The following is a 17,627-nucleotide window of genomic DNA, read 5'->3' on the forward strand; positions in this document are numbered from 1 at the left end:
AAAACTTGGCAATGGAATGTGCCCCTGATTACTGCTATGCAACCATGGGTATCCCAGAACCTAGCCTTAGGCTTTATCTGCCCATTCAGGAGAAATTGAGGTGGAATGAACTGTACCACTTCAAAACCAGGTTGTGATTCCAATTTTGAATAATCACCCATGTAACAATTTCCCTGATGATAGATCTACATAAAGCAGAGGAGGAGGAGGAGGAGGAGGAGGAGGAGGAGGAGGAGGAGGAGGAGGAGGAGTAGTAGTTTGGATTTGATATCCCGCTTTGTCACTACCCGAAGGAGTCTCAAAGCGACTAACATTCTCCTTTCCCTTCCTCCCCCACAACAAACACTGTGAGGTGAGTGGGGCTGAGAGACTTCAGAGAAGTGTGACTGGCCCAAGGTCACCCAGCAGCTGCATGTGGAAGAGCGGAGACACGAACCCGGTTCACCAGATTACAAGACTACTGCTCTTAACCACTACACCACACTTGCTCTTTTAAAGAGAGAGAGAGATTATGCACCTGCAGACTGAACAGGTAAAGTCCATCCTATCACATCATTCTCTTGCATATGTGGCCCAGTGATAAGTCAAAGAGCATTGCAGACCTGTAAATCTGAGGGCTGGTATACACTTGCAGCAGAATGATGTGGTTAAACACTGAGGTTGCCCTGCAGGAAGAGCCAGTTCAGTGCAGGTTTATAAATGCAAATAATAAATAAATATAACCACTGCAAACATTGCTAGCCAAAGGCTAAATGTGGCATTGTGTATATATACCTGTCCAAGAGACAGGTTGTCTTTGTTTGCAGTCAGCTCTGAACAAGAATATAATTCCAATAATACTCTGGGAATCCTGATTCCCAGTTATGCTGTTATTTTATATTTTCTCGGATATTCCAGGCAAGCTGGGAGGAAGAACTGGTTATGTTAGTGTGTTGCAACTGACATGAAGGTGTCCTTGCGCTTGATTTTTGACCTTTCTCTTCCCCTCCTGGGACAGAATATGTCACTTCACTTTCTTGGTCTTTGGCTTTTACTGCAGTCATGTCAATATTCACTTAACACAAAAGGGCATCTCTTTCAATAATGCACATCAAAGGTGTTTTGCTATAAAAACTTGGACAATCCAAGCAAGCCTTATGCAACATATTATACAGCATCTGGGTTAAGGGCAGCTTGGAGAGTTCTGTTAAAAAAAAAAAGCAAGAGGAGCTTTATAGCAAGGAATCTATAACTGTATAGAGATGGATAAAGCAGTAGTTGGGTAGGATGTACACCACTTTGGGATTAGGTGTTTTTTGTGTGTGTGACTCTCTCATAGTTTCGGAGGATTCAGTGTTTAACATTTCCAAGAACAATCAAACATTGAACAGATATTTGATGCTTTCTGGAGTTAAGTTTACATCAGTAGCAAGGGAATTGAAAGGTTTTAGCAGGCATGCATGGAATAGTGGATGATGAGGGGAGTGGATTTGCCTTAGGGCTCCCTGTTAATGAGAAAATATCAGTTCCATTCACCACGGCTGTGTGTATCTGCCTGTTCCACCCATGAGGATAAACACCCATCATGATAAAATCAGAAAATTATAGGAAGAAATGAGACATTGAAAGATTATCTAGTCTGTCTCCCCACCCAACTGGGACCAATTATCCCTATTACCATCCCTGATGCAAGAAAAACACTTAAATTTCATAATGTAATAATTTCCAGCCAGAATAGTGTGTGCTTTCCATAGGGTGTAAAATGAATAATAAAGTGACTGATGTCAGTGGAGTTCCCAAATACAGATCTCAAGTCCAGCCCTGTGAATCTTTCTATTTTAGTACAGAAGAGTTCAGTAGTTACGTTTGATTTTTTTTTAACAGGGTATGACATATTCTGTTGACTAGGCTTTCCCCAAAATCATTAAAGGGATATCAGTTCTGTAAAAATGTTTGCTGACAATATGCCTAGCTGAGCTTTGAAGCAAAGGTTAGGTGCATGACAGAATACCAGCCATCTGGCAACCAAACATATTTCACTCCTACCTAACCTCTGACTTCAGAATTGTCAGAGCCTTCCTATAGCACCTGTTCTGTAGGGCAGGGATTTCTGTTTCAGAACCCTTCAAGTGATGGTGATGATTATGCTCCCAGATAATAATAATCTAAGCTGCAGCTGTTGAATTTTAAAAGTTTCCTCCACATAAAAAGTTATGCTTTGCTTTTACATTTTAAGGGCTGTGCTGTATAGCATGCGAATCATAGCAAAGCCAGTGTGCATTTCTTCATTGCAATGAAATGTGACGTTAAGCTATTACTTGAAAACTGTTTTCCAGTGTAAATTTTATGCCTACCATGGGAAACAATGGTAGGTATGTTCATTGTTACAACCTTGATGGGGAAGCCCAGTCTGCTTGTTCATTTAATCATGCAAGGAACTAAGGATTCTTGCATCCTCACCCACTTTTGCTTCCTGACTTCTACGCACAGTGATAATATGTAGTGAATGTTGTGATCGCGTAAATTCTTGCTGTTTTTAAAACAAAGTATGTAGAAATGAAATATTAATTTTAATCTCTGGATAAATTGCACAATTTAGAAATACATTTAATTTGCATATTCTAAAAGCACATCCAGGATTCAAGCAGGCAAATTATTTGCAGGCATAGAGATCTGAATCTCAGCCCATGAGAGGAAGGGTAGGCAAAAGTCTGGAAAGCCTAGACATGGAGATGCGGAACAAAGGCATAGGGTTAAATATTAACAAGGTTGGGGGAGTCAAAATTGTCTGTTGGATCAGAGTTAGCTAGCTTGTACAGTCAAAGAGACAATGTAGGTGCCCCTGTTTATAGAAAAGAATCAGTAGCATATATGACAAATTTTGTCCTAGTTATTCAGTTTCCTGACTTGAGAATATGGAGAAAATTGGTAAGATCAGAACCAGCTGTTTTCCAGGTTTCTTTCACCGAGTGGACTGCACTGCGCCAGGTGGGAGATGAACTGTAGCTTTTAATGGCATGTATTTTCTCTGCTGAGATTGCCTATGATGACAGAGAAAGAAATTTTTTAAATAAAATAAAAATAATTATGCTGATGGGGTATTTTCCCAGCTTGTAGTACTGTAAGCTTATTACCTGCCCTCAAGCTCTGGAACACTGGTAAGCTGTTTGCTTACAATATAAGCCCTGGAAACAGATGGTCAGTCCCCTGCTATTGCTGTCAGCCAAAGGCAGCCTTGGTCTTGGCCTTGTTGTATAAGGGAGACTTCTGATTCCATCAACGAGGCAGAAATATTAGTTTCTGACAAATAAATCATCCCCATCCCTTCTACTAATTGTGGAACACATTTCAGAGTCCACGGTTTTCTCTTTTCAGTGTGTTAGGCACTTGGATTTATGTAGTTTTTCCCTCCACGTGCTTTCCTTTGTGGCAAGAATGCTTATATGTAATGTTGCATAGAGGCTGCCCCATAGAGAGTCGGCCAATCTCAGTTTTCTCTGTACTCCCTGGCAGTGTCTCTCTAGGGTTTTAGATGGGAGACTTTCACAAACATACCTGGAGATGCTGGATATTGAACACAAGACCTTCAGATGTTCAACCCATTGAGCTACAGCCCTTTCTAAACCACCAATAACTTGCCAGTCCCTTCCCAAAGAGAGTACTGAATTATTATTTTAACCATGAACTGTGAAATCCATTTACTATACTTATTACTGAGCCAGTCTTGGGTGTGCAGTCTTGCCACACATAGCCATAAAAGCTCACTTGCCACACATATCTAATACATAAGTCATTGGTTGGCTCAAAGAAACAGCTTTCGTAAAATAAAATTTTGCTCGGTGAGCTAGCAACCAGTGAATTGTAAGTTATAACAGCTTACTTTAGTTCCCATTTTCTTGGAACTGGTGGTCAAACAGGCGGAGAAATATGGTACAAATTGAACACCTTTTAAGATTAAAATTCCTAAATGTACACTGATATGTTTTATTCAGCTTGTTAACCCTCCTCAGGGTCTATAATTGAGGGCAGGTCCTGTGTTGGTGGTGAATGGGGGTGGTGTGGAAGAAACTAACTGATTCCTACTGCTTTATCTAATAAACTTCTGTATCATCAGTGTTAGTCCCACCCAAACATTCCTGTGCATTAACTAGGCCTGTGGGCATTATCATCGTCAGTAGATCAGTGCAGAGACCAGCACATCTGTTAAAACATGGATTGTGGTGGGAAAAGCTTACATGGGTGTAATTACATGGGTGTAAATGAGCCTTTTTTATTATCCATTTGCTCCCTGATGGGGTTAGTAGCCTTTATATGTATGAGGGAATAGCACTTTTTCCATTTTACAGCTACTCAGTATTTTAAAGAGCCAGACCAAACCCAATTTCAGATACGTATATAATGGGCGAAATGAAACTGTGTGTTACAGCGAAGTGAAGCTGAATACAAGCATGAACAGATCCCAGAAGCACAACATTGGGTGCCCTCCACTGCAATTAAAAGAGGGGGGGCAGACCAAGGAAGCAGACATTGGAAGTGCTATTGATGTATCACTGATGTGGTCCAAGAAGCACTTGGGATGATAATGTTGCTCTCTTTGCTCTCCCATCCAACACAGAACTTATTTTTATTTTTATCACTGAAGGCCCTTGCAATATGTGTGTCAGGTGAGGTATGTGTATAAGAATGAAATTTATAATTTATTAGGAGGCAGTAGAACGTGTGCTATCATTTTTTCCCGTAGGCAAAGCCAGTTTTTGTGTAAGGTAATTCGACTGACAAGATGAAGGATCCATTCTGAGCCAGCAGACTGCAAGCAAGAGGCCAATTATACCTGTAACAGGGTAGCCATAGCCAACGACTTGTCACACTCCAGTGGACGGCACTACTAATGTACAGTTCCCAGGATTAAAAGTTGGCCGTCTAGTGTGCACCCAAGTGCATCTCAAAGCAATAAGCTTTAGTGATGTAGAGATGTATCTTAATCACAGTGCCTACTCTAGTATCAGTTACTGGTTTCTAAATCTTAAATCCGGAATGGTGTAGTGTTTAATAGAATGAGCTGTGGACCAGCAAATCCCTGTTTCAAATTTCACGGCAGTCACGAACTCATTGAGTGCCCTCCAGCACACTTATGTTTCAGCCTTATTCCTACTTGTAATAACTAGATGGTAATATTGGCCTGCCTTATTGGGGTGTTGGAGAGAAGGCTGAGGTAATGTTGGTAAAAAGTGCATTGTATGCTGCGGAAAAATGCTCTATGAATTACCTGTCAATAATGTAAGCAAAATGAGTACTGCATTTTAATAATCTCTGCCTAAATTTGCAATATAACTTGCAATTTCTTGTAATAACTGCTTGTTGTTTTTTTAAGCATATGTATTGTAACCCTTACTACTAAACAGAAGTTTAATGCAGCATTGAAATGCTAATCTAAAGTCTGCAAAGCAGAAGACAAATGAGATTAAGGCATAAACTATCAACATGTTTTACATGAGCAAATGGATTTTTGATAACTTAGTTGTAGGCAGCTCTATGATTTTTTTCTGAAACATGTAGTGGATTGATTTTCTTTGTAAAGAAAAATGTTCTGTTAAACTTTTTTTTCTGGCAGGGTGTGGGCACTGTAAGAAAATGAAGCCGGAATATGAGAACGCCGCTGAGATGCTCCACGCAGACAGTGATGTAAGCTAATTCCCTCTTCTTACCCTGTTTCCAAATTATCCTTAATAAATAAATGAAATCATAAAAATTGTTCTCCTTTCTTGCTGCAAGAATTTCAGCTGTTCTCATCTTCCCAAGGGACTGCAAAAGCGATGGTTCCAAAGTAGAAGCTCATCGGTAATGCATGAGCTCTGCCAGAATTGTTAGCAAGAACATTCTGTCTTTAAACACAAACAAAACATTCACAGGGTGTTTATATATTCAGCCGTAGAGCCTTGCATTGTACATAACATGATTGAGCCCAAAAGCTGCACAGAAATGTTTTGTCCCCACTATTAATTACAGATTTCATGTATAACACAAACCTATGAAAGCATTGGCTTGCATTTAACGCTGTGCACTTGTGAGCTAATAAGGGTGTTCTCCCCTTCTGTTTAAGCAGGTGTTACTGACTTTGACTTGATTTTCTGCCTACCTATTGTGCATTCCAGTAATGCAGAGAAGAGTTAGGCACGACTGCTATCATTAGTATAATTAAAACCATGCACTAATAGGTCAAGAGCTGGCCTCACTGCATAATTTGAGCACTTGTTAACTATGTTCTGGGAGTATCTTTATATTTGGGGGAGGGGGAGCGGTTCTCACCTGCTGTTTAATGGCTGAAGGACTTGAGACATAAAGGTGGGTAGAATTTTGCAAACCCAGGAAAAACCATCATGGAGGCTTGCGCTACAAATGGAAAGTCTTGGTGGGTAAATGCTCTTCATTCAAGGCTCGGGGCCATGCTAGGTCATCCCATCATTACACATGTGCAGCAAGTGTTGATGTTTTTTATTGTTTTATCCTTTTATGATTCTTTTTTAAACAATCAAGCGGTATATAAGTTTTTTGAAATAAATGTACATTGGCCAGTTAATAGTTTCACAGCTTTTATTCTCCCTTTCTGCAACATATAGCAATAATGCTTTAGTAAATTGGATGGAAATTTTCCTGTAAGGATTTACCCTTAAAGTGGAAAAACATTATTTGTCTTAACAAAACTGATTAAACCGTTCTGCTGTTTGTGGTGATAGAAAGGTTCAAGTACACCTTTCTATGTATGCTTTGCACTTCCTTTGTAAAACCCATTCTGGGCTCTGAATGGCTGGCCTATGAATTCTTAGTCTCCTTCCTAAGCTTCAAAACCAGTGATTTGTAGTTACAGGTATTACTTTTTATATTGCAGAGACCAGGTGTCCTGGCAGCAGTAGATGCTACTGTCAACAAAGCTGTAGCAGAAAGGTTTCATATATCAGGATTTCCAACACTCAAGTACTTCCAGGATGGAGAAGAGAAATATACTTTGCCACACCTCCGAACAAAGAGTAAAATTGTTGAATGGCTCCAAAAGTAAGTGGTAGGCACCAAAGATTTATCAAGATTAACAACTAGACACAGATGGTTACTTTTTAAAGATGTTTAAAAAGAAGTTTTTAGCAGCTCCATCTATTTACATTTAAGTCTTTTATTTAAAACACCCCAATTCAAACTGTGGGGTCCCACAGAAAGCTAAACAAACATGGGGTATGTTTAGCCAGGAGGTAGTTTTGTCAGTATTTTCCAAACTAAATGGGATTGTGCTTTCAGGTAGCTTGAGAACAACAAACACCATGAAAAGTGAATGGTGTACGGGAGGGAGAAGGAAGGTTGTTGCCACAGTGGAAATGTATTAGCTATTCTGTACTTTTTTTTTTAACAAATATTTCAATATATTTTATAAGCATATCAAGGATATGATGGGACAGAGCAGAGATACCCTCCTTGCTACTTTGACTTGGAAGATATGGCTGACTTTCCTCAGATCTGGGGTTGTTTCATAAAATCCTGGTTGTGTTTTTGTTTAAACATAGTGTTTTACAAATAATAGTTTCCTGCAGTTTGCATGAAACATAGATTGCCTTCAAAACTGAAACTTAGCAGCTGTGAGGAACAGGAACCCTACATCACATTCCTAATCCTCCAGACTATGGTTTGGAACAGGGGTGGGGAATTTCCAGACCCTGTGCCAAACTTGGCCCACCAGGGGTTCAGATTTGGCCCACAAGGTCATTTGCCCCCAAACCACCTGACTCACCCCTCATGTCACATGTGATGAAAGATGCGGGGGGGGGAGAGAGTAGAAACAGAGCTGTCAATGCACAATCAAGAGTCTTTAAAGCTGTTCCTGATTGTGCACTGGCAAGGGAAACAGGCTTTGTCACTGTCGCTTGCCAGCCGATGGGTGGTAAAGCCAAAGTCTTGGGCATTTTAAACCATGCAGGGTGCGCTTGTGCTTTGAAGTCCCAACTTCAAAGTATCCAATCCTTTGATGTCATTGTGACGTCAGACAGTTGACAGCTGGGCAGCCTCACCTATCTGTCAGTTTGACCTGCAAGGCTAGGAATTGACAGGGATCTGGACCACAAAGCCAAAACAGATTCCCAAACAGCCCTGTAGCCTACCTTCCATGCTAGATGAGGCACCATTTAGCTGCCACGGGGGGAGAGAGAGAGAGAGAGAGAGAGAGAGAGAGAGAGAGAGAGAGGGAGGTACTGCTACTGCTGAGTACTGTCACAAAAATAGTCCTTACATTTAGCAATAAGTAGCCAGTCCTGCTCTACTCATCACAAAAACTGCAGAATAAACAAACTCTTATTGCTTACTACAGGCTAAAGTCTGTTCACTCAATACCTTCCCTGAGGGTGGATTTTTCATGATCACAATCACCCTATTATTACTTAAGTGAAACTCTTGAGTGAGCAAACTTTCGGGGACTTTTTTCAGATGAGGCTTGCCCTGCCTATCAACATAATTAAGCAGAAGCTCCTATTATTAAATCACTCATATGCTTAAAACAAAAAAAGTTGTCATCCTTTGTATGGAGGTTGACATTGTCTGTCATGTCAACAATTAGACAATTAAAAAAAACTTGGGGGCAGAGTCCTACACTGGCTACAGGGCTACTCCCACGCCGCTGGTTTGGAAGAATGGAAACATTATATTTGAAGCAACCCAGTACCTTGCGTTTGTGCAGCTACCAAAGAGGAAAAAATTGTCTTCCTTTTTTTACAAAGGACTGTTAAGTGAATTTGTAAAGTTTGGCAGCAGTAGGTAAACACTATTGCGTGTGCTTTTTGTTTGTTTTGTTTTGCACAAAATATTTGCTTTTGGGGGAAATAACATATTTTGCCCCAAACCCTAACAGGCCCACCACTTTGATGGATTGGGAAAAATGTGTTGAGCCTAAGCTTAATGCATATTGAAAACTGTGTAATTCCAAGAGGCAGGACTTACTGGTGGTGGCATTCTTGTTGATGGTTACAGAGCTTATTCATTATGAAAGCTGCCAATTAGCCAAGGGCAAATTGCATCATTTTGAATCAAATGGTAAATGTACTACTGCATACAGGGAAAAATACAAAAGTGTCCTTTGGGGAGAGGGTGTGTGAATTCTTAATGGTTTGTAGAAAAAAAAATTAAATTTGCCAGGTTGGCATTAAGGGTGCATAAAAAGACTCCTTTTAGTGTTTTGAAAACTACTTGGCAGTGCTGGAATTTAAACTATATAATTGGGAAACATGTGCCTTCAGGCATATACCCTCTACTTTTTGAGCATCTGAGTTTTAATTAACAGTATTTTGCACTTTTATTATCTGTGGTTCTTGAAAGATCATTATAGTAAGTTTAATTAATTTAGCTTCACTATGGCTTTATGAAAGCGTTTCAGCTATACATACCTTAAATACTAATACGGTGAATAGTGAGAGACTCTCCAACTAGACATGGTTCCCACAGGATGTCTTATCTGTCACAGAGCTACAATTCAGTGGCTGCAAGAAACTAAGTTGCTCTTGGTGTAGTAGGAAACATGTTTAACTCCGGTTATCAAGTTCTAATGGTAGCACGATGTCTGAACTCACCAAGCTGTGGTTAATCTTAACTACGCTTTATTGAATCATAATAGGTAGTTTGAAGTTAATTTTTTATTGGGTTTGGATAAAACAACAAGCTGATGGTGATTGAAAATGTAGGGCAAAGCTTCTGATCTTCTCCTTTGCACCCAACATGGGAAAAGGAAAGGAGAGTGCAAATTCCAAGGCTTCTTGTCAATCATTTCAACCCTGATAAACCATGGTATATCATGATGTCTGAATCAGTTCTAAGTAAATGAGACAGGTAACTTTTTTAATAAAACACTTAGTTTGACAAAGTTCTGCCAAAGAAGGCTTTGGCATTTTGTGTCTATTCTTACCAGTAAAAAAAAAAAAAAGCTAAAACCTTATTCAATCTTCAGTCCACAGGCGCCGCCTCCACCTGAACCAACTTGGGAAGAAAGGCAAACAAGTGTAATCCATCTAGCAGGAGAAGACTTCAGGGAATCTCTGAAGAAAAAGAAACATGCTCTTGTGATGTTCTATGCTCCATGTGAGTAGATGCTTATCTGAATTGCCTCTAATCATGCAAGTACATAGAGTGCAGCAGAAAGAATAATAACTTTTCAGTGCTTTTACACCAAACTAGACATGAGTGCATTCTGAGAAGTATTAGTCCATTGCTCATTTAAAGAATGAGTTTTAGATATGCTCAGAAATGCATCTCAATTCTCTGTCAATTTGGCCCTCATGATATTGATTGGGCCAGCACTGTGGGGGAGCCACCTGTATTGGAAAGGTAGGTCCAACATCAGAACTGTCTCCCTGACATTAGAGAGGGCTCCTCAATACAACCTGTGGCCTCTGGGTTGCTCTCTTCGGCGTGTAGCCTTTGTTTGTTTGAAAGAAAAATAAGAAACTGCAGGTAACAAGCCTGTTCTGCACCAATATGAGCCACTCTGTAGCTGAGAAGAACATATTGGTGTTCTGAACATTTAGTATAATGACTTTAGCTTTTATGTAGAAATATGCTGAACTTCAAAATTCCTAAATGAATGTTATGGCAATGCTACCAAGCAGTTGAAATTCTAACGCTGCCTTTTAGAAACAATGAAGAGCATAATCCACTGTCTGGTTAAGCCCAAATGCTTGCTTAAGCTTTGTAGTTTTAATAACTTCAGAAGGTTTTGCTGGCTGTGTTCCATGTATGCTAGTTCTGTAGTGCACTGAATTGCACAAACACGCTGATGGTCATGTATGCAACTTTCCCCCTGAAAATTATTTCTCCAGTAGATTTACTCATAACACTCGTCTGTCCTTCCTTAGTTCTAGCAGGACCATTTTGAGGAAAGTGTGTCATAGTCTTCAGTGTCACAGCTACACCACATGTCTAAAGCACATAGCTTCCCCCAAAGAATCATAGGAACTGTTGCTTAACGGTTCTGGGAATTATACTCAGTGAGGGGTAAACTACAGTTCCCAGAATTATTTGAGGGAAGACATATGGTTTAACTGTCTGGCATGAACATGACAATGAATTTTGAGATAAGTTGTCATAATTCGAACTGTAAAGTGGGCTGCAGTTGGTTGGATGTGTTTCTTAAAACCTTTGAGATAAAAACTCCACTACAGATCCTAATTTAGTAATGGAAATACCTTTAATTTGATGCTATGATGAATCCTATAACTAATGTATTTACATCTGCTGTAATATTATCATTTCCTGTGCTCATGACGCTCTGAGACTCTTAAGTTTTATTTCAGAAAAATGTACGAGTGCATGTGGTACCTTTGATATATAATGCACTCATATACGCACAGCCTCTTCTTAATCAAGCACTGTATGGTGTAACTACTGAATATTTCAAATCTCTGCTTGCAGTGAGATACTTATTAGGGAAACCGAACAAATACAAATCATCATGTAGTGAGACGGTTCCTTTTCTCCACTGGTAATGTGCCTTCTGTTAAATTTGATAGATTATCGTTGTTTATCTCTTTCTCAATCACGGAGCCTCTCGGGGTTTTTATGCCTACCAATTACCACTAACTTGCTTATTTTAGTGCAGAAGGAGAACGACTAAGATGGCCCAGCAAATAATTTTCTTTTCCTATTCAGAGCCGTATCCCAGGTCAGTGAAGCTCCTCAGCCAAGGCCACCATACTGTGTTTAATAAAGAGTTGCAAACGCCTTGCGTGATTAGGGTTTGTTTTTCGATCTGCTTGAACTCTTTGATGCTTTCTAAAGCCTTCGGTTTAATTAGGCGAATAGTTGGTGCAGGTATAATTGCAGCTGGCAAATCCCCACAAATAGTTGCTGAAATGTATAGCATCTTTATTTGAGATCTTATGGAAGATCCCAATGGCTACTTAATAAAACTGCACCTTCCCATTCAGTCACTTTAGGAACTCCTACGATTGTCTATTATTCCCCATTTCAGACATGGGGAAATGAAATAGAAAACCTTCTGAAATAGGACGCTGAGTAGAGGAATAGATTACCCATAGCAGAAAGGGTGAAAAAGGTGAAATGGATTACAAAGTAGGATAGAGTAGGCCTCTTACTATGTGTGTCTCACGATGATAATGATAAATAATAGTCGGGTAATATAACTGGCACACTGTCAAATTTCTTCTCTGTTTCCCTTTGCAATGCCATTTCTGCATTTGGCTTTTTCATAGTACTTGAAATTTTAATTGCTAGCTGCCCCCATGCCTAAAACCACAGGGCAATTTATCTGCATTCATCAGAGTGCAGTCCATTTCTACCATTTCTACTACCCCTTGTGTGCTTCAACTGGCATTGGCCAGTTGGTGCTTAATCCATGTAAATTGGAAGACTTGTTGCGCCTGCACAAAAGAGCCCAGGATAGCATCTAATCCAATGCAGCATCACAAAGCATGTGTTGTGTTGTTGTTGTTTTTAGGAAAAAAAATTATTAAATTTTCCATTTTAACAATCCAATTAAAACCACATTAAAACATTCCAAATTATGATACAATGAAAAAAGCCAAATATTCAATGCCAAATTATATATATTTTTGGTGACTTCCTCATGCTCTGAAGTTCATGTGCTGTGTTGTTCTGGTGTGCTATCATTCATTACATTCTTGATGCAGGCAGGTGCTACTGTTCAAATATGAGATAGGAAGCTGGATAGCTCCCCTTTTCGCACACAATGCTAAACCATGGTTTAACTTTGCTTGCATGGGCAGCAGTGAATCTTGGGCTCATGTGCTCCCCTCTGACTTGGCTGTGAAGAAGTGGTTGAAGGCTTTCACTTCCAGTTTTAAAATGGCCAGAATTCCTCATTACATTTGATCTCATAGGATGAAACAGTGGTTTATGATCCTAATTTATTAACAAACCATGGTTTAAACTGACCAGCGTTCCCCCAAGTTCTGATGAAATAAGTAATTCTGGTTAGTAGAATATTGGAAGTGAAAGCCGTAAGATAAGAGGGGAGGGAGGCATGCATTCATTTGCAGCAGACCATGTAAGATCAGCTTTGCTGGATCAGACTAAAATCCCACCTAGCCTAGCACCTTGTTATCCCAGTGGCCAATCAGATGCTGATGGGAAGCATGAAAACAAGACCAGAAAGAAGCAGCACACTAATTATTATTATTATTATTATTATTATTATTATTATTATTATTATTTATTTAGAAAGAGATACTGTCTCCGACAGGGGCCCAACTCTTATTAGTAAGCATGAATCACTGCAACTCCCTTCTTAGAGAAGTTAGACTGGCTCCCTCCTTGCTGTCCTTCTGCTGACTGTGAATACTTCCTTATTCCAATAGGCCTTTTATTGTAATTATTGGTATGTTTTAAACAGATTTTATATATGTATATAGTTTTAATTCTATGTTTAATAGTATTTTGATTATTGATTTCCCCATGTTTTTAGCAGTTCTTGTTTTTATCTGTAAGCTGCCTTGAGGTGGGGAATAAATAAATAAATATTAAATTCTCTTCACTTCCCAGTGGGGAGGAGTTGCGGTGGACCGTGTGGCCGCCCACTCCCCACCGGGGGCGGGGGACTTTGCCCCCCGTTGCCTGGGGGATCCCGGCCACGTCAGAGCCCGGCCAGCCAACCCGCTGGCCGGGGGGGCGGGTGTTTAAACTGAGGAGCGAGCCAGAGGACTTCCTCTTTGGCTCACTTTCTCAATCACCCGCCCTCCTTCCCTATTTTTGCAGGTTAGGCAATGGCCTTGCTATGGTTGCCTTGGTTGTCCGAGGGGCCTGGTAGGAATTTTTCCACTTGGCAAATTGGAACTGGCCACTTGGTTTTCGCCTACCTCATAGCAATCGTCACAACTTTGTTAGGGTTGTGGTTAGGCATTGTTTGACCTTGTGTGGGGGAGGGGAGGTGTGGCCATCACCTGCCCCTCCATGCTTAAGGGCATTCCGTTAAAGGAATCTGGGGGTGTTGTTCTAGTCTGAAGCCCGGCTGGGGGGCTAAGGCCTTGACACGACCCCTACGGGAACACCAGGGGGAGCTTGAGTTGGTCCGCATTGACAGGGCTCCCCCTACCGGAGGCTAACCCTTACTGGGGACTTCCTGCACAATGGGCAGGAGTCAGGTATAGTCAGGTCCAATCAATGCCTAAGCCAATACCGCTCACATTCTGTAATTCAATAAAGTTGTGGCCAAAATTTGCCCAACAACATAAACCTAATATCTGTGTCCTTGTGTGAGTTATTTCCCACGAGGGGGTGGCTGCGGGGTCTCAACACGCAATAATAATCTTAAGAGTAATACAGGTTTCGTTTTACTTTTAAATTTTGTTGTCACCTGCATGAAAAGGATTTCAGTTAGTTACTTGACTATCCAATGAGACAAAAATTGTGTTTTTAAATAACTGTCAGATACCATACATAATTATGTACCAGTCTTTATTATGGATATATAGCCTCTCCACATGCTACTTTAAACATAATTAAACCATAGTTTAAAGGTGAATGCGCAGCCTTCTGGCTCACACTGGTGAAATCACAGGCACTTCACTTCTCCCCCGCTCCTCCTGCTGCTATGGTTGCAAACTTTGGTTATAACTCAGGGTATGTTGGGAGAGGAACAAACCATAACTCTGGTTTGAATAAAACACCAAGCCAGACCATAATTTAGCACCCAGTGCAGCTGGAGCAAGGGATGAGCACAGCACCTACAGTTGTAGCACTGTGCAACGGCATATTCATTCACCTTTAAATCATGGATTTAGCTCAGTTGTGGTTTGTGACATACAAACCAAGCCATTGACTAGATGCAAAAGAGAGCAGGAAAGCTTCTGCACTGTTGATAGCTATGAGGAAGGGAGAACTCTGAAAGCGTCCACTTCTCCTTACAAGGATAAGAAAGAGGTGCACCTCTTTAATTCTTCCTTTTATTTAAGGACAAGGTAAGCAGGGAATCCTGTAAGCAGGAGTCATTAGCAGGAGTTCAGGAGTGGGGAGCCTATGGCTTACCAGATGTTTCTGGACTGCAACTCCCATCACCCCTGATCACTGGACATGCTAGCAGGGCCTGTGGGGAGATGGACTCCAAAAACATCTGGGGGATTGCAGGTTTCCCATTTCTGCTCTACTCCAATTACAATAATGGTTATTTCCCCTAGATATTTTTTTTTAAGCCAAAGAACAAAAGTGCTTTCTATTAGTAGAAAGAAGAAAGAAACAAGAAGACAAAAGTTTGCCTTTCATCCAAATGCTGCATAAGGATGGCAATTGCCAATATTATTAACTTTTTGAATGGCTTCAATTTGCAGACCTCTACAGGGTGCATGGAATTGATGTTTCTTGTAGATGATTTGCAGCACAAAGCTGATATCCAGTTCGCTTTATTAATCATAAGAGAAAATTTCAGTTAACTTGAAATAATGATAGTTGGCTTATGAAACCCCTTTAAGAGGATAATTGCAGCCATGATCTATGAGCACTAGATGGAGGGCACCAGAACCTACCCCCTTTACTCCCCTTCTGTTGGCTGCATTTGTATCGAACCAATTAATGCTAAACAACTGCTGTGTTTGTTCCTGAGATAATGATTATCTTTCCCTGCTTTTCAGAAAGCTTTCTTTTTCCAAATTACAAAATTGGACATGTTAAGATATGAATGTTCTGCTTTTTGTTACCTTTCATAGACCCCCTGGAGAGTGTCAGAATACTGTGATGGGGTGTTGTTAGCAGAATAATGTGCCTCAGGTTTTTAAAATGATTGTTTCTTTATGTAATTTTCTTCCTGCTATAAAGGTACACCTTGGTACCATTGCAAAGTAGCTGTCATGTACCTCAATACAAGTCCCATTCAGAAGCTCTTGGGGCAACTTTCCTCAACTTTCCTCAAGTTTTTTTCCTATCCCAAAGTACTCCTGGCCAGCCATGAAAACAACATTCACTGGGGGAGCTTGTAGCCACGACTGCTGCAACAAACAGCTGTGCACACCTTTGGGAGGCAGAGATGTGAGAGGGCATCAGAACAGGGAGGGAAGGAAAGAAAGAAGGACAGATGCCAGTGTTGCCTGCGGCACCCCTGACCATCATTCAAGGCACCCTAGGGTTCCATGGCACAGTGGTTGAAAACCACTGGTCTAACCAGATCAGTAGCTGTGTATGGGCCTCTGTATGGACTGCTTGGTTCACACCAAAAGAAGAAGAAGAAAAAGAGTTTGGATTTGATATCCCGCTTTATCACTACCCGAAGGAGTCTCAAAGCGGCTAACATTCTCCTTTCCCATCCTCCCCCACCACAAACACCCTGTGAGGTGAGTGGGGCTGAGAGACTTCAGAGAAGTGTGACTGGCCCAAGGTCTCCCAGCAGCTGCATGTGGAGGAGCGGAGACGCGAACCCGGTTCCCCAGATTACGAGACTACCACTCTTAACCACTACACCACACTGGAAAAAGCTATATGTTTGGTGGAGCTGTAGGGACACGTGCAGTTGGGGTGCCTGCTCACTGTCTCATCCAAGGCAGAGTCAATTGTAGATGCCTCTGCCTATAGTTTGTTTCTTTGGATATTGGTGATGGGGCAGAATTTGCTTTCAGTGACAATTGGTTTGTCCTTAATGGAGCAAACACATCTGGAGAGCATGAGGTTGGTAAAAGTTGGTACACTTTTTCTTTCATTACAGATGGACCCGTGAAATGATTTCCTGCTAGTACAGTCACTATTTAATCCTTGTTCTTCTTGCTCACATGTATTAATTAGTACTTGGGGAGCTGCCCTTGAAAATACTTGTTTCAACATTACTCCTACTCCAAAAGTTATGAGTCAGTTTAATAGACTTGAACACACTAGCAAGGCAAGAAGTGTGGCTAGAAAGCAGCTGTGACACTAAAACCTAAAAGATTAATTTGTCAGGTTTTGCACTCATAAAACCTTTTAGTTGTTGTACAGCTTTAAATATTTAATAACCTTAAAATGTTGCATGTGATTTAATTACCTAAAAGGAGATTACCTTTAGTATGCACCTACGTCAGCTTTGAAATATATGAATGCCTCCTTTTGGCAGACAGTTTAGATTCAGCAATGGAGGGACACCATTTACCCCTGAATGATTCACTTCTCCATTAACATGTTCCTGCTGCCAGATAATTATCAGGCCACTAGATTTTAAAAGTGTTAGGTTTCAGCATATTGATACAAATTCTGATTCATGGTTGTGAGTACAGAGCCCTAGTGACTCACCCTAAATGATATGGGGTTTGAGGCTTGCTCACAAAAGCATATTGCTTCCACGACAATACCTGCTTTTATTGTCATCATTGTGGAGCAGAATTTAGTTCCACCTAGAACCTTAGAGCTGGGGGCAGCCCAAAATGTTTCAGCACCAGAAGCAAAATGCCCCCTGCCACCCCCGTGATGGAGGGAGCATGAGGCTCTGCCGGGCTGCTGGGGGTGGGGGTGGGCTTCCTTCCTGAAACACCCTTCCTGCCCAGCAGCAAAGCACATCCCCTTTCGCTGACTTGGCAAGAGGGGAGGTATTACACAGAGCTTTGTCACCAGTGTCTCTCCTCCTCTAGGGGCAATGGAGACTGGCAGCAAAGCTGGGTGGCAGAATGCTGTCCCACACAATTTTTAGGTCCCTCCTC

The 17,627-nt window shown here is 41.0% G+C and overlaps 1 protein-coding gene across 4 annotated transcripts in view; it reads left to right on the forward strand.

Moving 5' to 3' along the window:
• The window catches only part of PDIA5 (protein disulfide isomerase family A member 5), a 148,527-nt gene that overhangs the window by 100,867 nt on the left and 30,033 nt on the right, over nt 1–17,627 (forward strand). For all 4 annotated transcript variants that reach the window (XM_053403925.1, XM_053403943.1, XM_053403916.1 and 1 more), the window contains exons 12-14: nt 5,591–5,661; nt 6,866–7,029; nt 9,953–10,083. In XM_053403925.1, coding sequence (XP_053259900.1) covers nt 5,591–5,661; nt 6,866–7,029; nt 9,953–10,083 — 366 coding nt within the window. The remainder of the gene's footprint in view (nt 1–5,590; nt 5,662–6,865; nt 7,030–9,952; nt 10,084–17,627) is intronic.

This window comes from Podarcis raffonei, chromosome 1, assembly GCF_027172205.1.
Source record: "Podarcis raffonei isolate rPodRaf1 chromosome 1, rPodRaf1.pri, whole genome shotgun sequence".
Classification (NCBI taxonomy): Eukaryota; Metazoa; Chordata; class Lepidosauria; order Squamata; family Lacertidae; genus Podarcis; species Podarcis raffonei.